This window comes from Lonchura striata, chromosome 5 (assembly GCF_046129695.1).
Source record: "Lonchura striata isolate bLonStr1 chromosome 5, bLonStr1.mat, whole genome shotgun sequence".
Classification (NCBI taxonomy): Eukaryota; Metazoa; Chordata; class Aves; order Passeriformes; family Estrildidae; genus Lonchura; species Lonchura striata.
In genome coordinates this window covers 19,103,468-19,131,434 of record NC_134607.1, presented here as the reverse complement: position 1 = coordinate 19,131,434, position 27,967 = coordinate 19,103,468, and the positions used below count along the sequence as shown (strand labels likewise).

At 39.4% G+C, this 27,967-nt stretch overlaps 2 protein-coding genes across 2 annotated transcripts; one reads left to right on the top strand and one right to left on the bottom strand.

The window, feature by feature from the left end:
- Positions 1 to 33: 33 nt before the first annotated feature.
- Positions 34 to 7,370, top strand: SYCP3 (synaptonemal complex protein 3). Its single transcript, XM_021536448.3, has 8 exons — positions 34 to 362; positions 939 to 1,014; positions 1,943 to 1,977; positions 3,755 to 3,872; positions 4,811 to 4,910; positions 5,622 to 5,720; positions 6,883 to 6,987; positions 7,123 to 7,370. Exons 1-8 carry the CDS (start codon positions 152 to 154, stop codon positions 7,174 to 7,176), a joined length of 798 nt encoding a protein of 265 aa, XP_021392123.1. The 5' UTR covers positions 34 to 151; the 3' UTR covers positions 7,177 to 7,370.
- Positions 2,879 to 27,967, bottom strand: CHPT1 (choline phosphotransferase 1). Its single transcript, XM_021536435.3, has 9 exons — positions 27,658 to 27,967; positions 18,796 to 18,943; positions 17,804 to 17,945; positions 14,328 to 14,412; positions 12,609 to 12,740; positions 12,066 to 12,224; positions 11,092 to 11,217; positions 10,486 to 10,596; positions 2,879 to 7,202 (listed from the first exon to the last, which is right to left on the bottom strand). The coding sequence occupies exons 1-9, from the start codon at positions 27,919 to 27,921 to the stop codon at positions 7,158 to 7,160; spliced, it is 1,212 nt and encodes a 403-aa protein (XP_021392110.1). The 5' UTR covers positions 27,922 to 27,967; the 3' UTR covers positions 2,879 to 7,157.

Genomic DNA, 27,967 nt, shown 5'->3' with positions numbered 1-27,967 from the left:
TAATAGCCCTGGCATTTTTTAGCATGCTTTTAAAAGCATCACTGATGGGTAATGCTGTGGAATACCTCAAAACTAAACGAGTTTGACTGCTTGCATATCTTTACAGGTGCAGTCTGTTACAAAGAGATATCTATAATAGGTCCATGTAAGCATGAAAACATATTTTCAATTTATTGTGGAGGAAGTTATGTCACAAACACAATATACTGTTTCAGTAGGAAAAGATCTCACCATGGCACCATCGGGAAGAAAGCATGGAGGAAAAACTGGTAAACCAGCACAGGATGATCAGACCATACCTACTTTTGACTTTGAGGAGGAAAGAAAAGAACTGAGTGGATCAGAGGAAGATATTAGAGAAGGTGCCTATATGATTTTTTTAGGACATTTGTAAAACGTGAATTTTATCACATTTGTTACTATGAAAACAAGGGAAGAAGTGACTCAGCCAGGGACTGAGCACAGCATGATTTGTAGTGCCAAAGACCACCAGGCTCCTACTGTGTAGTTTTGATTGGTAATTTTCAAAATCATATAAATATCTCTGATTTTTTTTCTAAAGGTACAGAATTTTAGTACCTTTTTTACAGTAAAATTCAGATTGGACTTTTAAAATTTATGTTATTCTTAGCTTTCTGATGATTGCTATATTGAGGGTTGTGAGTAATGGTGCAATAGTGGACAGAGAAAGTAAAACTATCTGGGAGCAGGGTAGAGAACTCAAAGCAGTGCCAGCTCCATTCTGGTCTTTCAGAATAATTCACCACCATCTGTCAGCTTCAGACTCAGAGTTATAGGAGCTGCCTGTGTTACTGATGGGAACTGACCATGAGGCATGGTCAGGGAAATGGCATTACAGAAAAGTAATTACACTTTTTATAACTCAAACAACCAACAAAAAATGTATTTTTGTAAGTATTTCTATACTCCTTCTTAAGGTGACATACCAGTAATGGACAAGCATGGAAAGAAAAGACCTCTGGTGACTACTCATGTGGTTCCAGATGATGTGGGGTAAGGTTAGATGTTTGGGGGCTTTTTCCAAAATAAGTTGATCTTAAATAGATACCAACTTCAGTTATTCACTATGCTTATTTTTGCTTTGTTTGAGTTTGTTTTGGGGATTTTTTTAGTATGTGACTAAAAAAATCAAGTGACAGAAAAAAATGTAAACAGTAATTCTTTAGTTTCTTTTGAACATGCAGAAGAAATTTATATATTTGTTCTTAAAATTTCTTTTACAAGATTACTTTTTTATCCTAAATTGTTGGTAATGTCATTAAATTCTCTTTAATTTTTTTCTTCTCATTTTAGTTGCTTGAAGATATTACCAATACTTTAAACAATCCACATGTTGCATGAAAAAGAATTTATTTTACAGATAAATCTTACCAGATTTCATATTCATGGACAATGTAAATGTAATAAAAAAATACATGCTAAAAGTTTTCAAGCAGATTATAACTGTTAGTTTGAATATACTGTTTTTACTTTTTTGTAACACTACCTTACACATTGGTGTTACCATCTTAAAGATGCTGTAAAAACAACCCTGAAATTATTTGCCTTGGGATTTTTTACTGTGCCAGTCATGATAACTGAGATGCATTAGTTTTCATTTGGTGTTCCAAATACCCATTCTGTTTTGTCATAGGGAATAATCAATTTACTGACTGCCCTTACTCAACCATTAAGTACCTAATAGTGCCTCTTTAGTGGAGAGTCAGCTAATAGATTCTACCTTTTTTTTTTAAGCAAATTAGTCTGAAAAAGAAACATCTTATAAGAGGAGAAAAGGAGTAAAATTATTTTTTCTTATGGCAGTGGCAGTTCTACTTCTTCTTAGACGTAACAGGCATGTGGATAAAATTAGTTCTAAGCATATTCAACAGGTCTGAAGTCAGAAAATGGGCAAGTAAAAATTTGAAACACTATTTTGTAGGGGTGAAGTCCAGAATATGTTGGAGAGATTTGGAGGTAAGTACATTTGCATTCTAATAAATAAAAAAATAGTTGCAGAGTTGGCAGTAATAACTCACCATAAAATAACTTTCAAGACTTATGTAAAATGACTAGTCTCTGTAGTACTTTTCAGCATTTCTGAATAAAGCCAGTTTTCAGGGAAAAAAAAGTTATATCTAAGGAGAGCAAAGGGAAAGAAGAGGAGGGAATAACTGCATATAAATGAGTCACAGCTTGTAAGTGTAGATAATTACAAAGGAAAAGGGAAAGATGCATGAGTGCTTTGGATAATCAATTCAAATTTTAAGATGAAGTCTAAGAGGTAATTAATATATTGTAGAGAAAAGGGACGACAGCAGTTTGCTGTTGGTCTCACTCAATTTTTTGTTACACTGACATAGAGGATACTGGGGATGGCAAAAGTGAGAAATAAGGGAAATATAAATGTTAATATAAGCAGCAAAAGAGAACAAACAGTTCTAATTTTTTGTTACACTGACATAGAGGATACTGGGGATGGCAAAAGTGAGAAATAAGGGAAATGTAAATGTTAATATAAGCAGCAGCAGTTCTAATTCTAGATAAGCAATTTTGGAAGTAGAGTTTAGTTGTGATACAGAATGAGAGAGCAGTCTGTACTTCCAGGAATCTAGAGAACAGGGAATCAGCAGGTAAGAGAATTTCAGCAGTCAAAAGGAACATGAGTTTCTAGAACAGCTAGATAAGGGGGGTAAGTAATACCAGTCATCCAGTGATGAGCAATTTGTGTGTGTCACTTAGCAGGATTTAGTATAGTCATAATCAGATCCTCAGGTGACTTTACCTAGTTAAACTAGAGATGGAGAAAAAAAAAACTTTTAACATTTGTAAAGAATGTACAATACCTATCACAGAATAAGCACACATCAAAAAGCCATGGAAGGAAGGGAAACAATTTTAATGCCAGCATTACACACTCAATAGCTGAATAATACTTTCATTGTATGTAATAAAAGAAACCTGTACAGGGTCATTACTTGCATGTCAAATTTAAGGTGAAAGAGGAACTTGAGTAACTCCTTAATCCCCAAATAGGACTTTTGGCTGTCATAAAATTACATATTTTGTATTACATATTAGAATTACAGATCTGGAAATTCAGATAAGAAGGGGATTTCAATGCTAAAAAGTTACAACTGTGTGTAATTTAAGACTCAAGAAAGGAAAGAAAGGAAGGATAGAAGGAGGGAAAATGAATGGATCAGAGAGGATGCTGCCTGCACAAAACTGTAGGTTTGGCATTAGCAGAGACAGATGCCTCAGCAAATTAGAGAAGTTTGACAGATGTTTCCTGAAATCTACAGTGAGCAGGAAAATAAATTACTGTATTAATCTCAAGCTGTGACTTGATAAATCTCCAAATGTAAACTGAAGTGAAACAAATACAGTAACTTACATTAATACATAAAAAGTACTGTCTCTCTGAAGTATAAAAATAGTTGTTCATTCATTAAGTATGCTTACAGGGATAGTAACCACATACTAACCTTAATTTATTTCTGCAATTCAAGAAATTTGCATATGACTCTGAAACAGGTGTTGGTTAGGGCATGTGAGGGGCATAAGGAAGCAACGTTCACGCCAGTGCCACCAGCAGGCTGAGGGACATTCACCACATCAGTTCAGATCACAGGAGCTTCTTGTTGCTAGAATACACCTAATTTGCTTCTCCAAAGTGTAACTCATCAGCCTTTTTAGTATGTGACACAATGTATCCAGTATGCCTAATTTCTAAATATTCCGTGGCTTTCAGCTGACATTAACAAGGCTCTCTTAGCCAAGAGGAAACGATTAGAAATGTATACAAAAGCCTCACTGAAAACCAGTAACCAAAAGATTGAACATGTTTGGAAAACACAGCAGGAGCAAAGGTGAGCTTTTCTCTTGGTTTTTAAGCCTGTGGAGCTAGACTCTGTGACCTGGGTCACAGAATGGATAGCTGGTCTGTCACCTTGTAATAGCAAGTACTGTATCTAATGTTAAATATCTGCTCAGGGCCTCTGCTGCCTCCTGTTGTGTCTACTTTGTTAATCTGACAGAAATAGTTTAACTCATTCTCTTTTGAACAGATAAATTTAGGATTTGGAACTCTGAGAGCAAGGTACGTTAAAGAGCGGGGCTTACTTTTATCTTTATGGCAAGTGACCTTTGATGTTATTACATATTTTAAAACAATGTGGGGCAGTTTTTCCCACTTTGGAATTTTCTGTTTCTACCTGAAATCTCAAAATGTTCAGTAAAACTTTAATACCATTCTGGTTAAGAAAGTAAATAGTTTTCACCGTGCTTAACATTCCTCACCCCTCTTAAGGCATATTTAATTACTAAATCAGATACCAGAGATATCAATGTGAAAAAGGAGACAGCTAAAAAGTGAGCAATACTTTTAACTGCCTTGATGTTGTTCTACGTTTATTTGTATTTGAAAGTTGTACGGACAAAATTTTAAGAAATGAGCTTATCAGTTTTGCAAAATAAACACCTTGTGTTAAAGTCACCATCTTTAATTGAATTAGAAAAACATAGTAAATCTCAGAAAACCTGACACTGTTAGGAAGAGTTGTTACAATTTCTTTTTAACCAGTATTTTATGGGAGTGCTGTCTCTATAGATCTATTCCACATCCACTCAGTGTATGTGTGTGTTCAGTTTTTCAAAACATACATTACTTAAATGGGATCAGATGTTAAAATAGCCCATTTCTTTATCTATGCCAGCTTTTCTTCTATTCCACGTGTATGTTGAACCTTAGCTTTCCTTGTAATTACCTGTAGCATTTGTCATACTTACAGACAGTGTCTGTTTGTAGGCAGAAGCTCAATCATGAGTTCTCCCAGCAGTTCCTGACTTTATTTCAGCAATGGGATGTAGATGTGCAAAAAGCAGAGGAGCAGGAAGAAAAACTAGGGGTGAGTTTCCAGCATGCTGTGAGTTTCACTGTATTTTCCACAAGGAGGAAAACACTGTTCTTTCAATACTCAAGAAATGTAAAAACACTTTATGTAGTTTAAACATAAATATGTGATTGTTTAAGTTTGGGAAGAGAGGTGCATTTATAAACTTTATTGCAAGTTTATAAACACTGTTAAATGGTGCCCTAGGTCAGCATATGGCTTGAGAAAAGCAAGAACCATTTAAGCAGAAGAAAGACATGTGCTGTTTCTCTCCATCCATAGTCTCAGGGAACAAAGGAATTTTAAGGAAAGTAGTTCTTTTAGCATACATTCCTTAAAGAGGATAGGAGCTATACAATGGAATGTAATCCTGTGCTGTTGCTGTGTTTGTATTTCCAACACATTTGCAAGGTTTGCTTTTCCCTAGGTAGCACATTCCTCTTGGATACCCTAAGAAGCTGTGGGGCATAGCAATTCTCATGGAATTTTACAGGGATAATTCAGGTTGCAAGAGACCTCAAGAGGTGATGTGGGGCTTAATCCAGTCTTCAGTCTTACTTCCATTAATAAAAGCCAGGGTAACTTCTCCAGAGAGAGATCCACATTACAAGGCACAGATTTCCAATAAAGGCACATTTTCTGATTCTGAAAAATGAACTACTGTCCTGTCCAAGCACTCTACTTAACAACTGATGTAATTATGTTTTTCTTTTGCTTCTGCTTCAGAATATGCTTCGTCAGCAACAAAAAGTTTTTCAACAGGCAAGAATAGTTCAAAGTCAGAGACTGAAAACCATTAAGCAACTCTACGAGCAATTCTTAAAGGTAAATCTTTTTTTGGAAAGCAGTTTATGATCCTTGTATCACTTAAGAAAGCTATACTAATTCAGTGTTTCAAGTTGTTTGGTATTTCTTTAACAAAGTAACTAATATATTAGCAAGCAAAAAAACTGTTTTGAGTACCACTACACAAAAATTTTACTTTTTTATTTAAAGGCATTCTTCACAAGAGAAAACTCTTCTGTGCCTTAATCATCTTGATGACCCTTTGTGGGAATCTATCCTGTATGTCTGTGTCTCTCTTGTCCTCGGGAGTCTGAACTGGACCCAGCACTCCAGGTTCACCAGTTGCACAGCCCCCAGTATACAGGGCAGATTCAAATCCATCAGTTCTGACAAACCTTAATTTCAGTTCAAGTCATTTTCTAGCTGGTTTTGAAATCTCAGTTATGATAACCTTGGTGTTTGGTTTGGGTTTTTCCAAACCTGGTAGTTGATAAAAATAAATCTGAAATGGAGCATCTCTTAGTTTAAAATAGTGAGAATTTACTGAGTATATTACAGAAGCATTAATAAATAATAACTATTCCAAAATGTCAAAATCTCTTCATCAAAGAAGAAAAACTGAACAGAAGGTCAAGTATTCCTTTGATTTTTCTTCTCAAAGAGTATCAAAAGGTAGAAGTCAAAGTTCAAATAAGCTTAAATAAATACAAATTAAGGAAAATGTAACTAGACACATACGCAGAGGTAAGTGTAATTGTATGCAAAAAAAGGGACAATAACCAGAGAGTTTTATTTGGCTTATTTGGGGAGAAGTGTGCAAAGAAACACAATGGGGTTTACACTCCTCACTTCAAGTTCCACAAGGCTGTCATAATACTGAACCCCTAGAATTCCTGACAGATGTCTGGTTCGATCTCTTGTAGGATTTTTATCTTAATTGAAACGCAGAAAAATTAGCTGAGACCTCACAGAGGCAGACTGGAGGGTTCTGTCTTCTTCCCAGGGTACATACTGCTTAAATAGGAATGTAGACTGGAGTATGAAGTCCTGGATGATTCCTCTGCCAAGTTTGTGACAAACTCATCAATTATCTGTGATCACTGTAAAAATTAAATTGTAGTATGAATTATTATTGTTTGGTTGTTTAAAATTAACTGCTTGACATTGAGGAGTTCTGAATTGATATTATCTTTAACTTCAGAGCTTGGAAGAGCTGGAGAAGAGCAATGAAAATCTTCTGGCTGGTGCCCAAAATGAGCTTCGCAAGGAAATGGCAATGTTGCAGAAAAAAATTATGATGGACACTGTAAGTATCAGATCTATGAAGTTAATTAAATGCAAAAATAGAACATTCAATTAAAAGTCATTTGACATTCATTTAATTCAAAGGAATCATATTGATACAGCATTTGTTCAGCATTATCTCCTTTTCTTGTGACAGCAACAGCAGGAGATGGCAACTGTTCGCAAGTCTCTTCAGTCCATGTTATTCTGATGGCTCAGTGGAGGAGCAACTTGTACCTAAGTAACACGATACAAGTACAAGCATTAGCAGGATGTTGAGATTTAAATGTTTCAAGGTTCCTATTAAACCCTTTCCTGGATTGTTCTAATCTTGTATCTGTTCATGTTGTAAGAAACTATCTTAGTAAACTTTTATTATTGTGGGGCAGTATGGACCCCAAACCATTCACTGTGTTCAGCTGATTTTTAAAAATTTCATATTCACTTCCAATAGCAACAGACTGTTTAAATTGTTTCACTTTTTCTAATATCAAATTGTAACAAGGGGAAGAGTTAATGAATATACATTACCCAAGCTTTTCATAATAACTTGAGGCCTTTAGGCACATTGTGCAAATAGAAGCATTTCTAACAAGCTGCACATTTTTACAGTTTCAACATTTAGTCTGCTGATATATTAGCTGTTATAAAAATTCACTAAGTATGACATAATTCAGAATTGTTTAATTATGTGTATTATGGTAAATTAAATTTTGCTAATTATTTTGTTAGTCTGGACATTGTACTATCTCTGTATTAGTAAGAGATTTGTAAATTTCTGTAATTTGTCCAGAAAATGGGTTTCTTTTAGTTAAATGATGAGCTTAGTGTATCAGCTCAAGTAACAATAACTAACCATTATGCATTTTGGTGTCTGCTTTTTGTAGACCCACTGCTAGAAGAAATCTACCTCATTTATTTAGTACAGGCTATTGTAGCCTTTGAGATGGAATATTAATTTTTGCAATTCCAAATGACTAGCAATTTAGGGAGGCCTGAGTTTTAAGGGTAAAGCATTTATCTTTCATGTATCTCATTACAGTAAGAAAGTATAAACTAAACAATTGGCTTAGTGCGCATGCAGTTTGTTTTTATAGAAAACCATTACATCTGAATATCTGCTTTTATAAATTAGGCAGTTGCCAACATATTTAATGCTTTGATTTGATACAACAGTAGATTCAAAAAAACCCCATCCACACACCCACACACACAAAATGTGATGTTTTCACAATAATGTGTTTCAAAACCATATTTTTCTTCTCAGCCTACTAGCATTTTTTAGGTCAGAGTCAAGTCATTTGATGGTGGTTCTCCAGGTTTGGAAGCCAGATTAGTGACGGCTACCTTGCAGCAACTTCACCTATTTGATTATAACATAACGAGTATGGAACTTCTTGTTCTGCCCCTGTCAGAATTCAGGACAGGAGCAAACATGGAAGTTATTGCTACACTGATGGATCAAGTGCTATGGGAGCAAACATGGAAGTTATTGCTACACTGAATGGGCCTCATGGGTAACCAGTAACAATGCTGGTTTGTAATTACTGAGTCTCTGCCCTCTAAGGCCAGTGGCAGGAGACTATGCAATAGGTGACAGGTTCTGCTTCAGATCTTGAAAAGGAGGTTATTTGTTAGCATTAACTCCTGCTTCTGGTTTTGTGTGTTAGTATTGAGTCATGGTTCTGGCTTTCTGAGTGATTTCTGTATTCGTTTCCTATTATCCACATACCTCAATCATATCCTCAAAACTACTTACACCTACTATGCCAGGATACAGTTTTGACCATTGTGGAGAACTTGCTCATTTCATGCTTAAGATGTTACCTGTGTCTCTTCATCAGGAGGTTAATTTGCATACACTATTCAGCCAAAGTAAAATGGTCATTACCATCTTCTTTTCTATTTGACCATGGCCTGGCTTCAGGCTAAATTCATGTGCAGATGCTGTGTGATTTGCAGCCTCAAACATGAGTAGTAGGATTCCTTCTGAATTGTTATTAGTCACTTGAGTTCTAGTCCTAACTCTAACAGGCAGTAACTGTTACAGTTATCCCTCAAAAGGATAATTATATTCCTCTTAGGCAGGAGGGTGGTGGATGCTATTTTATTTCCTTCAGACCAGCAGACAATACACCACTTAAAAAGTTCCTTGAATGCCTCAGGAAGTATTTTTGAATTAATAAGCAGGTAGGAAGCTGCAGTGGTGGTATTTTTAAAACAAACCATGGCATTCTTTATTGGACAGTTCAGGAAGGACTTCATTAACTCGGAAGCTCAGGTACATATCAGCAACTGGAAGAAGTAATGCACACTTACATTCAACAGCTTTTTACATAAACCACATTCAAATAGTACCTCTTGAAAGGAGCTTTAGCTTATAGGGTTTGTGTGCAAGTAATTATTTTCTCATACAGATAACAAGCTACTTTAATTCAGCTTTTCTATAATGACAACAGCCCTCTTATTAGATATATCTATGTTACTCAGTGGGTCTGTTCTTAAAGGTAGAGAGAAGCTGATATTGGGCCTGAGTTCCTGTTATGGAGAGTTTTACATTATGGTTCAGTTTTGTGCTCTTTTGTTTGGATAAAGTACAGTGGTAGCTACAAGACAATAGGATCAACTGTAAGGTAAATAAACACAGGATAGCAAAAAGACCAGAGAGGGAAATATAGAAGGGTGGGCTGCAGTGCTGGAGCCACAGACATTGGAGTTTATCAATGAACTTTGTCCTAAACTTGCATAGGCTTACAGATACAAGTTAGAATCCTCTCCTTACACAGCTACCTGTAGTCTAGCTAAGGATAAAGTACAATGAGACTGACCTTACTATGACCACAGAACCAGAAACTGGCCTTGAAAGAAATTGCAAGCTAAAGTTTTATGTGGTAGGTTTTGTACTTAGATACTAGAGAATGCATTAATTCTAAAGGCACTCATAACAGTATTTTGGATCAGAAAAAAAATTTCTTGAGCTGTACCTCCTTTATCTACTGATCCAACAGCTTGTTCCTTAGAAGTACCAGAGGAGAGATTGAGTGATTTTTTAGGTCATGGCTGCCTCATTTTACCAGTCTTAATAATGCAGGATTGAATTCATTGGTACATCTGACAACAGCAGCAGAGCAGTTCCAACAAAACTTTAAAACCTAATGCTACAAGATTTGACATGAAATTCCTCTTTGAATTCTGGTTGGTAGACCCTTGGTTCGCATCTACATTCATCAGAAGAGAAGTACAGAATTAAAGTTACCTAACAGTCAATGGCAACATTTTCAAATGCAGTATTTGTGGTGTGAAACACAGGGAAATCCATACTGGTTCAAAAGTACAACAGCATCTGCAGAACTTTGTACCTACTAATTCTAACATCTGGTAATGTCTGAAACAGTGAACTTTCTCACAAAACTGTTTTCTTCAAAAGCTCAATCTGTCTTCCTAAAAATACAGAGGCTGCTTCATTCCCCTAACTGCTTCTTGTCCTTGACCTATTTAATCAGTCATTATGGTTTTGAACCTGCTCAGGAGCTTGATGAGATGAAATTCTGAAGACATGTATATGAAGATGAGCGGCAATCTGTAGGCACACACCACTGGCATATCTCAGCATATCAAACAAGGATATGAACTTCAAAAGAACAAAACAGAACAGGTTAAAAAATCCATTTTTTAAAAATTGTCCCTACTATAAATATGCTATACTTTAATCAGAATTTATCCAAGTCACAAGCATAACATAAATACATCATTGTAACATACGGCTACAGAGTGGTCTAGTTTAGAATTAAAAATAAAACCATCACAAACCCCCAACATCCTAACAGCACTAAACACTAAGATCTGATAAAAAAAACATTTGTGTGCAGTTCAAAGAATGACTTTAAAAAATCCATATGGACTAAAGCATAATTTCAGGAGAGATTTATAAATTTACTTTTACTTCTCTGTTCTAAGGAAAGCAAGCCAGTCAACTCCCAGTAGCTTATTTATTTGATAGGCTGGTACTCCCTCTGCAGTGACAGCAGAAATGTAAGCAAGTCAGAAATGACAGAGGAGAATGACAGGGACAATTCTCAAGCCATTCCTTAAAGCATGGTCCAAACAAAAAGTATAGAACACTTACAAATGCTATCCACAGAACAATATATTCATCAATGAAACTGTTGAAGTACTGGTCCAAAAACAGAAGCCCTGGCCCAATAAATGCAGAGTCCTGAAGACAAATTTCACTTTTTGTCATGTGAGCCACCTACGTTTGAAAAAAAAAATTAAAAAGTGCATCCCTGCAAGATTGGTGTAACTACCAGCTAACAGGCATCACATTCTTGCCCAGCAATGTCCTCTTGGAAGTTACATCTATACCTGTGCAGTTCAGCTATCTCCAGGGGCTCCCCATTCTCTACTTTTCCAGCACTCTATTCAAAAGGTAAGACTATGCAAGTGTATTACTGAAAACAAATACTATGATTTTTTTTTTTAATTTTGGCTTTCCATAGCGAAAAGTTAACTAGGAAGGAGACCTTTTCTTAGGTGGCAACACTTGTTCTCACTGTTTAGTGAGAAAGTCTGTAGAATACCTGTTTCCTAGTGTTTGATAAATGTCATCCTTGGAGGAAAAAATAAAAGCATCTGGCTGGATTACTGATGTTAATAAATATGTATTAAGGAAACTTTTTTATTAATCCATTAAGGAGTGTTTTATGTACAAAAAATACAAAGACCAAAAAGACAGAATAGAAAGGGAAAAGTTTCTCTCTTCATTTTAATGATCATAGTAAATTCTTATTTCAGATACTTAAAGGAGGTCACAGCACTGCTAGTAAGGCTTAAGAGACCACAGTTAGGATGTTAATGACAGACACTAAGTGCATTTCTAGGAATAAGTTAAAACTGAAAGTCCTAACCAGTCCATTCAATAGCAAATACATGTTTCCATCAGTATCATCATACATAATCTCTCTGAGTCTAGTTCAGAATCTTGATCACCACAAATCTGGTAATACAGTAGCAAAGGAAAATGGGAAAACTGTGCCCCCTGATCCAATAAGTGTTAAGCCAAGAACCAGTTTAGTTTTAGGAAGTTTAGGACTGACTTACCACCAACTTCTGTGAGATTTTGGCATTCACAAGCCCAAATGTCAAGACATACAGGCAAGAATGTTTTTCAAACAGTTGAGTTGTAGACTTTTTATAAATTGTAATGGCCAGTGTGATAAGCAGTCCAATGTGCAGGCCTGGTGAAAGAACACTTGTTCCCTAAGATATAAAGGGATGGAAAAACTGTCTTAAACTTCAGTCACACAGTAAAGTCCAGGTTTTATACATATTTCAAATCCCATTAAACAAAGCCAGTTGTCAAAACTTGTCAAAATCCATAAGCCTTATGCTACTGCTCTTAGTACCCTTTGCAGTGACCACTAATCAATTCTTAAAGAAAATTGACTGCTGGTTCCCATGACAGAAGAAATTCAGTAACAAGCAAAGAGAAGGTAGAAAATGATCTTTGCTTTAGCCATCTAACACTCACATACCTGTCTGCTTAAATGCTTGAACAAATAAAACCCTTATGGATCATCTGAAACACAATAAGTTATGGTCATAAATTATTCAAACCTCATTTGAATTTTTAGAGCAACTTACTGCTATTGTAGATCCATTCTTTCCGACCCCTCCACCAAAGATGACACGGAAGTAATTGAAAAAAGATAGTGCTGTTCCACACAGGATGCCAATAACTGCAAAGAACTTCAGTTCTAAGCCCAGCAAAGGGACCTTAGCAGAACACAAAAGAAACAAAACCAAAACAACAAAAAAAACCCCAACAAATCACAACAAAACAAGAGAAAGATAGTAAAAGTTAAGCACACAACACCTTCTTTAAGAAGTGATTAAAGCAGCCACTCTTACCTACTAATGAAACGTTTTATTTGAACCCTCACTTTCCTGGGAACAAGCTCAGGACAACAGTGGTTAAAATTTGTTTCCTTACTAAGAAAACAACAAGTATCTTTTGTAATGCTTAAACTCCACTACTGAGAACTTAAGTTCTGCTCTTGAAATTCAGCTAGATCTTATTCTGCTCCTCCTTAATATGTTCTTCAAGTATTTTCATCACACAAGCGAAAACATGACATAGACTACTGCCATCAATCACCATTATACGAAGAGGGATAATTCCTTCTATTCCACTGGATAAAACAACACTGATCCACAGGAAAAACAAACACCATCTGCCTGCTGTGTATTTTGGCATGTAATCTGTATGCTCTATCTTTGCATATAATGAGACTATCATGAAAAGTCTCCAGACACAAATTTAATTTAAGTTACCTTTTGGAATCAATTGCAGTTTCAAGGAAACTTCCAAAGGCAGCAGAGGATTTAAAAAAGAAATAATAAATAGAAACAGTTTACTGTATTTTTTGAATATATAGTTTTTTGAGATACAGCATAACTGCAACAGATTCTAATAGAAAAAATTAATCACAATTTAAGTTTAATACACCTACTTTGTTTTCCATCATGAAAACAAGGTTTTTGAAAATAGAAATAAAAAAGGCTGGGAAAAGAAAAAAAAGTTTAGCTAAACACTCAATTTTTGAGTAAACTTTTGAACTAGTTTTCATTTCTTGGTGGTTTATATTTAGGTGAATTTCTATTGGTTATCAATAGTATGAAAAAGTAAATATCAGCTCTTTGCACTATAACCAATCAGAACTATAAATTTCTGAGTAAAAGCCCTAGAAAGCTGAAGATCTTTTGATACTGTCCACTAAAGTACATCTTTAAAGATCAAAATAAAAGCCAAAGATATGGAAAAGTTTTGGGACAGAAAACAATGCTTTAAATATAAATATTTATATTTACAAGCTGTGACATAATTCTTAAAAATCAGTACATCTGCGTCGACACAAATATGGATAACTTAATTAAAACCTTCTGGCTTCCTCCCATAGCTTCATTAAATTGAAGTATTTAATCCTTAAATTTTAAGATAAATTGTCTAACTGAAATGTATGCCTTACAATAAAATATACAAAATATATAAAACCAGAAAAAACTATTTGCTAAAGCTTAAGTATGTGTGGAATACTAGTTCCAGATCAGAAGTTTATATGTGGCAGATGGGGTCTTTTTTCCTCTATGTAGCTATAGCTCTCTGCACAGGGAGTCACACCAATAGATCTAAATTAACTATGACAATAAAATAACCTACAGTAAGCTAAAACAACATTACACAACTAGCAGGTGTTGACAGTACTTGCAGCAGAGCAAGTACAGAGCAGCTTCAAATACTACAGGAACTGTGAACACTTGATAAGATACTCAACAGGAACTCTGAGCACTTACCACACCCACCTTATAGTCCCATATTCCTGGTCCTGCATAGGCAGATATCAAGAGCAGCACTGTTATGGTCATCTGAACTTCAGTGACATCAATTCTGTGAAGGGGGAAAAAAAGTGATTTAGCTCAAAGACTTTTTGCTGGAAGTGTAAAGTGTGTGCGGAGGGAGGGGGGGGATAAAACCCCCAGTAACTGTAGTTCAAATGATGGAAGTATATATAGAATATTTCTTTACTTGACTGAGAAAGCTACTCTATATGGAGGCACACATCTCTGGCTAAGATTTAAAATTAAAGCTATACTCCTTTTCTGGAGCAAGCTACACATAATTTTGGAAGGGGGACTCTTTAATGAATACACTGTTAACTATTTGAGAATTCTGTACGAACTTACAGACTTGATGTGTAAGTGTCAAATCAAGGTTTAAGGTAAACTCATAGTAAATGCAATCAATCATTTCCATTAAAAGCACAGCATATAAAAGCAGAGAATATAACAAGGAGGCTGGGAAAGAAGGGATTTCTTTAAGCTTCATATAATGAAAACTTGACAGATACAGCCTGCAAAACAAAGGAGGACTGAGTCAGTGGATAGGTAAGCATTTGCCATATTTCTGAGAACATGAAAGCAAGCTGTCTTGCTTTCCTCCATAAAAGTTGTTTTAGGAAAGGTGGCCTTGTATACCCTATGAAGTACAGACTCCAGATTTCACCTATTTTTTTTTTGTTCTCAGACAAGAAGGCAACTCTTTATTTTTGTATTTAATTGATGAAACCTCATACGAAGCCAAGGCTCAAGAAAAAAAAAAAAATCAGTACTTTCTAAGTTTTAACATAAATAATTAAAATAACGACCAAAAAAAAGTGCATATCAAAGGTACCTTTTATGGTACCAAAAGTTTTGAGACAGGTACCTTATCTTGATACTAAAGTTACCAGCAAACACTAATAATGAATGTTCAAGATTTCTTTTAGCAGTTGGAATAAATTTGCTGTTTTAAAGTATTGTGGCAAATATGTATTGCCACATACTTAGCACATGACCTATCTGCACAGGAAGCAGTGGATTTTTAGAAGATAGCAATCATCTTTTGGGTAATGGAAAACATTTATCTGAACTTCATAATCTCAGTTAAAACGCTCTTCTTTCATCAGAAAGATGGTGGTAACATATGTTAAGTTTCATCACAATCTTGTGACTCTTACAGGATCCAGAGTTTAAACTGCAGTTAGATGATAAGCTGAGGCGCTCACCACCTCTTAAAGCCAAGAGAATGGGGAATCCTCTTCTTCCTAAGGTGTTGTATTCTCTCAGTTTTATTTGCTGTAGTGCTCACTGGACTGCAAGGTGAACCAGTCCAGCTTGCCAGTTCAGTGTAGGCTTTTCACCTTCTGCCCATTTCATGAAGTGGTTTGAGGTCCAATGACAGGGTCACAGGACAGTGGGGCTGGGAGTGGGCTCTTCTTTCTGTGCCAGGGATGAAGTGTTACATCCACCCTGCCATTGCTGAACTTGCCAGTTACTTTATACAAAAGCACCCATGCCAAGTGTCCAGAGGTTGCACTCTAGACTATTAACACCAGGATTTCTAATTTGCATTGCCTTTGTTGTTGCTGGTGGGTGGAGGAGGCTCAAACTTGTTGTGCCAAAGTTTAATACTTAATTTTACAGTTGCTCAGACTGCTGGTGGCAACAGAGCCCAAATCAGAGTCCAAAAACTTTACTCAGATACTGAACACAACCTGATAATGTCACATTATTCAGCTCTCTGATCCTTCCTGGCCATCAGCACTAGGAATCTCATTTGTGATTTATTTCTAAAATCGAGTGCTGCTAATTGAGAAATAGCACCCATGAAAACTTCCATCCATCTTATTATGTACCATCATATTTAGAGAACTTATTCACACCTCTGTGTTTAAGAGAAACAAAATTGGGAGCCTTGAAAAAAAATGTGACCTGTTTTCACTGGAGAGAAGTAATTTATCTAATGGAAAATTTGTGTCTATTTAACCTTAAACAGTAATAATGGAATACCAGGCCATTGTGACCTGTTTGTATTATGCACTATCATTATGTTAAAGTAGAAGTCACCAAGTTTTTAACAAAATCTTTATGTGGTAAAGGAGTCTCAGTGCCTTCCCAATGTGGGGAAATCATTCTCATGCTTTTTACAAGAATAAAAGGTACAGAAAAGCAGTAATGTCTGCAAAAGGTCAGAGCTCATGGCCTAATCCAACTCCCTTCAGAGCAGCATACTGTCATGGACAGAAATAGTCCTATTTCAGCCATCACTGTAAAACACCTATTTTTGTTTACAGCACAAGATGTCCTTTAAAAACAATAGGATGTGCAGGCAGGCAGAAGAATTACAGTGGTAAATATAATAATGTGCTAAAATGCCTTACCAGCAAATCAAAAGGAGCTCTTATCAATATCATAGAGACAGCTACATTTGATGCAATGTGCAGGGATAGCTGGTCATAGCCTGCGTGCCTGCTGATTTGCTAAGGCATTTGCAGGGCAGAGCTAAGTAGGACTGTGTACAGGTGATTTAGCAAATGACTGGCATTAGCAGAAGCAGCCTTCATATATTCCTTATTTTCAGTTCTGCTGCCACAAAAGTCTCAGACCTTCTCCTCTTTTCAGAAGTAATTATACTGAAGTGAAGCTCATTGCTTAAAACCAGCCAAAGGCCATGACCAGGAACTACCACAGGCATAGGAGATGCAGCAATCCCTGCACTATTAGCAGTTAAACTGAAATTATTGACTTCTATATTAATGACATGACTTCTCCTCCTATGCTGCGGTGTAACAGAAAAAATTTCTATCAAGTCATGAACAGCATCACAGCAGTCTCTAGAACTGACCTAACTCAAAACATAAAGGACATCAAAGCCAGTATAAGCCAGATTTAAAAAAGGCCCTCACATTCTCCAAGCATTGCCAGAGATCTGTGGAACTCCTTGAGGATGCAATGGGTGCAGAGAGTTCATTCCAAGGAAGACTGAAGATGTCTATGAAAGGGAAACACATTAGCAGGGAAATTTCTCTAAAATGCATTTGGTTTAGAGTCCCCTGGAGATGAAACTGTTCTACAGCTGGGAGATTACAAAGGGAGGTACCCAGATGCTTGCTCTGTCCCTACTCCTACACAGGGCACTTGTCTGCAATGTAAACAAGACCTCTCTGGCTTGAGCCTGTATGGTGCTTGTATGGGTTCTGACAACAAATCTGCAGAAAAAAGAGCCAAATGCATGCAAACAAAGCATATGGAGCTAAAATCAGCTGCTAAAAGAACAAGTGTTTGGTATTATGCAGTTTCAAGTTCTTGTCAGGTAAAACACAAGTCTGCTATATTGGAAGGGAGATGAGAAAGAAGGTGAGAAAAAGAGAAAGCAGGGAGTAAACCAAGAAGAAACCAAAATCAAGGAGCTAGCAGTCTCAGACATTAGGCCACACGCACTTCTAATGATACCTACTTACTTTCCAAACCTTAGTATGCCTGATACGTATGTCTGCCAGTGAGCAGAATAGAACATGAACAGTCCCACAAAACAACAGAAAAACAACCAGTCAGGATTTGTTCCTAGTCGGATTGCTATGCAGGATCCAAGGACAACAAATACTGAAAAGAAGAAATGAATATGTTAGTCATATATCCTCTTTGCTTGAAGTTAAGAGAAATTGAAAAAACAAATAAATAAAAACACAGGACATTTACATTACTCTAACGAAGTAATACTATGACTGATACTTTACTGAGTAGCTGACCCTCAGGGGCAATCTGGCAGGAGAAAACAAAACACAGCACTCCTTTCCTGCCAAGGCAGGGCCCTGCCCTCTAGCCTACAGTGGCTGTTCTCCCTCCTCCTGGCCTTGTCATATCGAGTTCTTTGCAAGACCAACAACTTCAGCTGAAGGGCCAAGCTCAGGGAGACTGGCAGCTCCATTTCTCTGGAAGTGACACATAAAGAAGGTACCAATTCCCACAGCAATTGTCTCAGCCATTGAGCTTTAAAGAACTACAGGCATTGGCACCACCAGCAGCTCAGCTGTAGAAAGTGAAACTGAGCAAGGCTTACTTTTTAAGGACTCCAAACATTTTTAGAACTACTTCTTCTACGGAATATAAATTACCTTTCTCCGAAGTGCCAGGCTGGATGCCCTATTACCAAACTGCTGTTTTGGCACCTTACTCCTAAAGTGCAGCACATGAAGATACACAGCTAAGTAAAAGCAGAATACATCTTATCCAACATCTGCCAAAGGAACTTCTAAAATACCTCATTACTGGTCAGGGATGCAAAGGTCAGGAGATGGTGAAGTTATCCTAAAAGACCCTGTTCCAAGCAGAGCTTTGGATTAGATGATCTTCAGAGGTCCTTTTCAACTTCAACAATTCTGTGATTAATCAGCTGCTCCTGAAAATAGGTAATTTTCATAAACTAGGATGGGTGACAGTAAATTAAGGCTACCTGTGGAAATAGAGTCGCAACCATGATCAAAGAGTTCTCCGAGGGGAGAACTACTGTTGGTTCTTCTGGCTTGCTTCCCATCAATGGCATCCAGAGACTGGTAGATAAAAAGTCCTAGTGCACCCAGGATGTATGCCCAAAAAGGTGCCTGAAAGAGATTCACAGAAAAGGTCAACAGGTAGTTCCCAATTTCTTAGGTGATAATCTGTTTCATTAAAGGTAAAATAATTTTCACTACAAAACTGTACTATACTGTGCTATTTGTTACTTAATGGGCATACCAAACATCTGGCACTAATTTCTACATGGTTTGGAGTAACTAGTCATGAACTACTCCAGATAAGGTCCTTCTATGTATTTAAAAAAAAAACAAACCCAAAACTCTTCTGCATCAACTGACCTTTTTTGATACCTTAAACCCATTTCTGTGATTATTTGCATTCTTTGTGCTGAAAAATGTTATAAAAATAAAAATAATATTTAAAAAAGGAAGGAGTAGCAATGCACTTACTAAAGCTTTCAGCAGTTTGTGTCACAGACACTTAAATGATTTGCTCATATTTACAACATATAGATACAAAACTCCACTAAGTTTTTTACTAAATAAAGACTTCAGCCTTTAGAGAAAGATATTTTACTACCTAAGCACTTTGGAAAGGGCTTAAAAAATTAAGTAATTAACTAAATATGAAGGAGAAACTATCTACTTAATGTACATCGTCAGTTTGATTACATTACATTAACAGAACTCTTAGGTTCAAAGGAACTGTTCTGCAGTCATTCCCTTCAAAAGCACTATTTTCATATGTAGAGTCAGTCTGGCTTTGTCTAGGAATTAGGTTTTGTTAAAAATTATTTAAAACACCTTTGGAACAAAGCACAGGCAACATTTTTGCCTCATGCAGCTTCCAGAGGTACCCACAGCATTCAGAAGTACTGCTCATGAAAACAAAGTCAGGCAAAAATATTGGAAATGCAACTTGCCGGTTAAACATGCAAACACCCACAGGCAGTCACAGAGCTGAATCTTTTCCCACTCCCTGCTTAGGGACAGCTGCTATGGTGCTGCTACACCTCTGCAGCTCCTCTCCTGCAGCACAAATTGGCCAACATGTGTCCATGTATTTCCTGAGACCAGTAAAGGATATTAATCAGATTATACAACAGACTAGATCTCATTGTGCTGAGATTTGTCCACACTCAACTAAACCCAGTGTCACTGCTGTGGAAAAAGGAAAAATGGCAGCCATCCATCAGTTCAAAGGCAGCAGTAAGAATGCAGATGAGGTGCAGCTGCTCCTCCAGACATTCTGATGTCTCATCATCATTATACTAATTGTCTTGAGCTAGAAAATGTTATGCCTCCAGTTAGACTGGTCACAAAACACACTAAGCAGCCACATGCTTAAGGAAAGTCCAGTTCTGAATAGCATTTTTGCTGTTATTTAAGAATTCCTCATGTACTTCAGGCTGGTTGATGCACTTTCATCAAAGTCAAATGGTTGGCTGCTTTAAAGAAAAGACAGTCAAAGAATCAGGAACTCACTTTAGGTGCAAGCTCTGGATTTGTATGCAAATGAAAATCTAGAAAACTTAACATTCTTCAAAACTGGCAAGGCTGTCTCCTTCCTAAATCCATGGAAACGAAGAAAATTGTTATCACAGGTCATGTAGGAAGTCTTAAGCAGGTGAAAGAGGATGAGGAGATATTCCAATGGACATTTAACGTACTAATATTTGGTAAGTCCTACAAAGATCACACTACAGAAATCCAGGTCAAGTGATGACAGCTATACACATTTGATGCTTAGTGAGGGAATTATTTGAGTTTCTTAGGTTTCTTCTCCCTTTTAATCTAGTTACACAAAGGAATCGTGTCTTGGGGGATGTGGTGAAACCAGGGAGGAAATGTTTAGCCATCTTTTGGAAAAGTTTCATTCCTCTGATGAAGGTGAAAGCACAGAACCTGTGGCGAACAAGAGGTGCCTGTGGCTACCCCAGGACTGAAGATCACCAAAAGCCCCATGGGAGGCACAGAGAACTCAAGGGTCTCTCATGGCACGAGCTCACTTGTGCAGGGGGACTGTGGCTTGCTCTTGTACCCTTCAAAAACAGAGGGCTGTCAGTCGTTTCTCAGGTACTACAGAACAGAAAAACAGTTAGGACTTTGTTGAAGCTGAGATAATTTTAGCTGTGATATAATCCACATACTAAAGTTACCACAGTACGTACACTGGCTTTCAGAATAACTTTGTTATATGGAGAATAACAGAGAATCTCAAACACGCCAGCTCCAGACCGATGAGCAGAAAGACCATGAGAAATCACTGGTTGCACTGCTGTCTTTTAAAGGAGTGTTTGAAAACCACTGCCGATTTTATCAGCAATATTTCTGTGAAGTGCCACAAAGGTCATTTGCAGTGTGAGGTGCCCTTATGGCGACATACTTGTATTAATTATGAAAAGATACCTTGAGATCTACATTTAGCTTCTCACAAAGCAAGCCTAACACAATATATGCAAAAAAACCCCCAAATACATCAGCTTTAACTCAAACTTCTCCTATTAGGGTTTTTTGACAAAACAGTAGCTTTTTTTCAGCTGCAAGTTATGGTACAGGAATGATCATTCAGGCTAATCCAAGTCTGTTTGCATTAGTTCCTACTGGGACAAATTAAAGCAAGAATCCCTCAAGCACTGTCTGCCCTTGCTGATCTGGACGAAGGGTGAGCATTTTCATCTGTTTCCCACAGTAAGTATCATCTGTATCCATTAGCACCTTTAGCAGATGTATTGGTATCCCTCACAGTTAAAGAGAAAGGAAGAAGATCCTAGTAAGAATAGCATTATGTCAGAGAGCTTAGAAACACTATCTGGAGCATTTCATCCCTAGGCCAGGAGTCCAAAGCTAACCCAGAGTGACAAGAACCAAAATTCACTTGTGAACAACTATCATTTAGCAGATTAAATGAATGCTCTCATGCTTTAATTGGTAAACCACAGTTTTCCAAATCACCAAAGGTTCCTAATAACCATGGATTTTTCTGCTATCCACCCTCCCCATACAGCTCCTGCTGCTGTCTCCTTTGCCTTCTCATGTGCCTGGCTGTCCATTCAGGGATGTCCCCTGATGGCTTCCCACACTGGACCCAAGTAGTTTTCAAATTAGAGAAGTGGGTGCATCTGAGAATGCTCACATGGCTAAGCAGAAAGGTCAGGAGGCTCCCAATAATCATCAGCTTTTCACTGATGAGGTGTTTATTATCTCTGCCCAAAGTTATATCCTGCACAAGCAAATTAATTATTTGGCCAGACCTAGGTGCTATTCTCACAGAACTAGAAGAGAACAGAAACCTGAGGGGGAGGAGGCAGGGAGGGAGAGGGGGATGCTTCTCTGCTTCAATTCAAAGGTGTGTCTGAAGATACTACAACCCCAGAATCCTGTCACACACAGATTGGATACAGTAGAATTGGTCATCTGCTAACCCAGAGCATGTCAAAGAAAGCCATGTACATGTAGTGTTTGACAGGTTTGTGTGACATGCCTCTCCTTCAGGAGAAAAAAGGACTTGAACAGCACACATTCTTCTCCTTCCATGATTCCACCCCACAAAAGAGCATGGACATCTACAAAAGACTACATGTGTCAGGGAAACCTCTAGAAATTATTTCAAGTACAGCTCTCAAATCTGAAGAATTCAACAGGCCAAGCTTCTGCAGTATTTAAAGATTCAGTTCCTTAATTACTCATCACGTTTAGCCATAATCTCACTTCCTCAATCCATGCTTAATAGTGTTGCTCTAGTTTACATGGCACATCTCTGGATCAGATCCAGACTAGAGGGAAACATTCTGACTGGACTTCCCCTACCCCCTAAACATGGATCATTTCCCACGCTCCTGTTCGGCACAAAGCACTGTGCAATTATACTAATAGCAAGAAGAGGGAAGAGGCTGCTCAAACCTGAACTACAGCAGAGAAGACAGCATGGATGAAAAAAATAATAATCAAATAAACATACCATAGTCCAAGTAAGTGCATTTCATGAATGCCAAGGACCCTCTGCATTCCTTTAACATCCTCATCTTTCCAACAAGCCCTGTCTGAGAGTGCTCCCACCCTTCTGTGTCAAGATTCCTGTACCTTCTTACTGCATGACAAATAACCTCCTTCTCCCACTCACAACTGGTCTTGTGGGTTTTGGCTGAATTTCCCACTCCACTCATTGCTTCACATTTCTTTTCCAAGTCAGGCAATACTTTTTCCTCCATGCTCTCCCCCTCCACACACATGCCCTGTTCATATCAACTGCTCCAGTTTAACTTCTTTTCTAGTTTACTCCTTCTCCCACAAAGCTCAGCTGTGTCCCTGCTGTTTACATAATATCACCACTGTCAATATCTTTTCCTCATTCTGCCCTCTTTCATTTTAAAGGTGGTTCAGTTGTTTGATTGTGTTTGCTGTCATTCTTTTTTAAAGTTTTTTTTTAAAGACAGAGAGAGAGAGAAAAGCAGAGACAGCATCTCATGAATGTTCCTCTCCCTCCAAACAGCTGATAGTAGAGCCAGGTGAAGGCACTCAGACCCTTCCCTGATTTTGCTCTCCCGAGATACATGGCTTTCTAAACAGGACATTTCAGCAAGGTATGAAACCCTTTTATAAACTCACTACACACTTCCTGAACAACCCTACAGAGCTAGCCACCACAAGCCTCCCTTCCTTCCCTTAGCTCTCTGCAGAACCCTTGGGTTCCTGCCCCCTTTTCCTATCACTGCCCAAAAAGCAAATCCATAATCCATCCTTTTCTGTTCCTGTCTTCCTCTGTTCCCGGTTCTTTGCTTAGATCATGCTGTAAGTGCTACAAGATTAATTTTCAAATAGTTATAATTCAATACAATCTAATAATTAGTTAGCATGCACTTCTGTCTGAAATTCTAGCTTCTCAAACCATTCTAACAATCATATGGCTTTATAAAAGAGGGCAGATTTAGACTAAATATAAGAAGGGTGATGAAACACTGGCACAGGTTGCCCAGAGAGTTGGTGGATGCCCCATCCCTGGAAACATTCAAGGTCAGAATGGGCAGGACTCTGAGCAGCCCAATTTAGCTGAAGATGTCCCTGCTGATGGCAGAGAAGCTGGACAGGATGGCCTTTAAAGGTCTCTTCCACCCAGCTATTTTATGATTTTAGAGAGACCTGTCACTGATATTGAAAGATTACCAAAGCTAGACCCCTCCACAAGCAATCATCAGGAGAACAGAGCATCAGAGCTTCCTTTCTCCTTTTTAAGAACATAATGATGCTTTCTTCCTGTTTTCCTCAGGAAGGGGAAGGATATGCAAGATTCCCCTGCAAAGCCTTATGAACTGACTAGCTGCTTCAGAGTGGTCTGCTAGCAGTAGAGCAAAACAATTCACTGTCTTATGGTGGCGATGAAATAGAAATCCTCACCTAAAAAGTGAGGATTCCTTTCACATTCTAATGCATCAGATACACACTGTTCTTATTAATGTCAGCAAGAGTTTTCATTCCTAAATATATCCTAATAGGTGTCAAAAACAAAACAAAAAAAAAAAAAAGAGAAAAAGTAGGAATAGAACCCAGGCTGCAGACACAGTGAAAACAGTATTTCAGCACTCCACAGAACATGAAATGTGCAGGTGGTGTCCTCTCCACCACCACACATGTATACTGTTTTTACAGATTGCTGTCCTAAATTACAGAGATTAGGAAAACAAAAATGTGCATGTGAATCATGGCTATAATAATGCCTGAGGGGTGCAACCTGCTAATGGCTTAGCTGTAAATAAGAAAGCTTGTGTCAAAACATGCATTTACAGGAGACAGTCATATAAAACCCATGATCCTGCTAGGCAAGGAAACATTACTGAAGCAGACAATATTTTATAATTCCAAAACATACTGTGCCAGTCAGTAACAAACTGGCTTTTAGTGGCTACTGATACTGATGAAGATAAAAAGGATAGTGTATAGGGAAATAACGGCTCCATGTTAGGAGAACAAAAGATCATTCTGTGGTTTGAGACATTAATTTCATTGGAGATGGGAATAAGCAGTATGAAATCACAGAAATCACTGCAATAGGACAAAATGGAAGGGTAAAGTACAAACAGGTTCAGAAGGACTAATTCAAAAGGCAGTATCATGAGGAAAAAGGCAATATCTGTGGGGAAACAGATCTGTCAGTTGCTTTCTAATAAGTAACCCAAACAGAATCCCTTGCAAAGGGACTGCTAAACCACTCTTCTGGCAGCTGGAAAGATGTATATATATATATATATATACTGGAGAAAGATCTCCTTTCAAAGCATCTATTAGCAGCTGCTCTCTGAGGGATTTAAACTACCAGTCTTGTTTTGGATGGTTTGTAGAAACATCAAGACTTCTGTGCTTAACCAAAATGGCCCGCTTAATATTGGTTAGGAAATAAAAAAAACCTACATAAACCAATTCAAAGAAAACCCCCGACACCAAACCTAAACCTGCCTGTAACTTTATCCAAGTCTTCTATTCAGTGCTCCTACCTGTGAGACTATAACAATGTTATAAACAATGGATGTTTGTCCATCAGGTGATCAAGACATGTTCATGATGGAAAGAGGTGCTGTTGAAGTGCACTACAGTATTAGTTCAGTCTGTGACTTAAACCGTATTTAACATAATTGTCAGCTCCACCTATCCCTTCCAGCCTACACATCCCAGTCAAACCTACAAAGGAGCTATTACAACAATGCATGCAGCACCTGTCAGTGTTGCAGCAGTTTTAGCTTTTTCAAAAAAGCATCCAGAAACATGACCTCAACATAGGTGGAAGCTGAGTCATCAAACAAGCTGGAGGGAGAATGATGCTTCTAAGTGATGCAGCAACAGAAAATCAGGGCTATTCTCACAATAAACAAACAAACAAAACAATAGGATATGACTAGATCCACACTCCATGTTTATAAAGGATGTACTGATATCTGAACATGAAAGTATAGTCCAAACTATAGGTTCTTATAAAATCCAGCTTCCACAATTAAAAAAAAAAATAAACAGTTCAAACAGAAAAATTCCTAAAATCCATCCTAAGTTTTCCTGGAATGAATAATTCCCTGGATATTTGCAACACAACTTTTTCTTTCTGTACAAGAGTCCTCAAAGGAAAAGTAACTTACGTAAAATTTACTTTCTGCTTTCAGTTTTGAATAACAAAGAGAAAAAGCTAAAATGAGCATTCAGACACATAGCTGGCACAAATTATATTTTCATCACAGAACTAAGCTAAAGGTAGCAGTGCACAAGCATTTTAATTCTAAAAGTGGGACTAGAAGACCATCTGTAATTTCCAGCCATTCCCTGTCATCTCTTCCCTTCTACTGCCTGAGTGCCTCTACCTGGTGATGTGTATTGGGGCAGTGATTAGGGTGAGACCAAACCAAAGCTAATTTCGATCTGGATCAGTTTCCTGATATGTCTGCCACAAAGGGCAAAGCAACTAGAGAAAAAGAAATGTTCTTCTGACAAGAACACTCACCAGGGTAAAGCTATGGTATTAAAAAAGTCCCAACCAACTGCCGACCTCTGCTGTTAGAATTTAAGCCCATCAGAACACAAGAAAAACAATGGCCACCTTTCAAGGTATTTTATCCACATAAAGCAATTTCCCCCTGCTATTTTCTACTCTACCATAAAGATTACAATGGGAAACCTGCAACAGGCTGGGAAGCTCTGATGGAGCTCCTGAAATTGACTGAGAAACTCTAGGCACTGCAGGTCAAGCGAGAGCAGCACCAGCCAGCCCACGTTAAGAAGCCTGTTTTTCCTCCAGAAGTCAAAGCAATTAAATGTTTCCCACACAAGGAGGGATACATTTGAGCAGCCGTCAGCTACCGCATCTGCCACCCAACCCAGCCGCAGCTCTGATGCCCAAGCGGCATCAGCCGTGTCTCGTGGGTCCAGCCCTGCCCTGCCCCTGAGCACAGCCCGCACCCTCTACCATGACCAGCTGCTGTTTCTACGTCCACGGCCCGTGTGTGACAACCACAGTGTTGAGGAAGGGGACATTCCCTTCCCAGCCAGAGGCACGCACGTGGAATGCAGGATGGGCCGTGGGGGAGGCGGGGGTCCCGCGCCCCAGGCGAGCCCGGCTGCGCCCCTCGCACCACAGCGTGCCGAGCAGGCCAAGTGCCCGCACGCCAAAGCCGCACGGCGCCCTCTGGGCAGCGAACCTCGTCCTTCCACGAGATCCCTACAGCGTTTCGGCATTCCAGCCTTAGCACCTATCTTCAGCTTGACCCCTGCTGCCCCAAAGGGCGAGCTGCGCGTCACCGCATCCCCGGTTCCTCAGGACAACCCCGCCTCAGCCCTCCGTGCCAAGGGGCGGGCCACGCGTGTCGCTGCAGGGAGCCCGAAGGGACAGGGCACCGCAGCGCGGCGGGCACGGCCCGGGCTCCGGGCACGGCCCCGGCTCCGGGCACGGCGCCGGGCACGGCCCCGGCTCCGGGCACGGCCCCGGGCATGGCCCCGGCTCCGGGCACGGCCCCGGGCATGGCCCCGGCTCCGGGCACGGCTCCGGGCACTGCCCCGGGCATGGCCCCGGCCCCGGGCACGGCTCCGGGCATGGCCCCGGCTCCGGGCACGGCGCCGGGCACGGCCCCGGCTCCGGGCACGGCCCCGGGCATGGCCCCGGCTCCGGGCACGGCCCCGGCTCCGGGCACGGCCCCGGGCTCCGGGCACGGCCCCGGGCTCCGGGCACGGCCCCGGGCTCCGGGCATGGCCCCGGCTCCGGGCACGGCCCCGGGCACTGCCGGCCGAGCCGCGGCCCCCGGCCCGGCTCCAGCCGCGTCGGGCGGTACCTGCTCGGTGGCGCTGGGGCAGCAGGCGATGAGCGGCAGCGCCGTCAGGCAGTTCAGCAGGAGGCCGCCCATGGTGATGGCGTTGGGCGCCAGCCCCCGCGGGACCTGCTCCACCAGCCAGCCCCAGTAGGGCTGCAGCCACGGCTCCAGCAGCGAGCGCCCGGCCGCGCTGTAGCGGTGCTGCTCCAGCCGCTTCAGCTGCGCCGGGCTGAGGGGCGCGGGCAGCGCCCAGGACACGGCCATGCCCGCACCACCGGGACGCATGGCACCGGGGTCAGGGAGCCTCCGCCGCTCGGGGCGGGGCTGAGGC

Bases quoted from the DNA above. Each gene is read 5' to 3' on its own strand.
- SYCP3 (XM_021536448.3), top strand. From the start codon at position 152: ATGAAAACATATTTTCAATTTATTGTGGAGGAAGTTATGTCACAAACA. The intron at 1,978-3,754 runs GTAAGTACATTT...CGTGGCTTTCAG, and splicing joins TATGTTGGAGAGATTTGGAG to CTGACATTAACAAGGCTCTC. The intron at 3,873-4,810 runs GTGAGCTTTTCT...GTCTGTTTGTAG, and splicing joins AAAACACAGCAGGAGCAAAG to GCAGAAGCTCAATCATGAGT.
- CHPT1 (XM_021536435.3), bottom strand. From the start codon at position 27,921: ATGCGTCCCGGTGGTGCGGGCATGGCCGTGTCCTGGGCGCTGCCCGCG. The intron at 12,225-12,608 runs GTAAGTTGCTCT...TTTATATCTTAG, and splicing joins AGAATGGATCTACAATAGCA to GGAACAAGTGTTCTTTCACC. The intron at 11,218-12,065 runs GTAAGTCAGTCC...TTTCAAACGTAG, and splicing joins AAATCTCACAGAAGTTGGTG to GTGGCTCACATGACAAAAAG.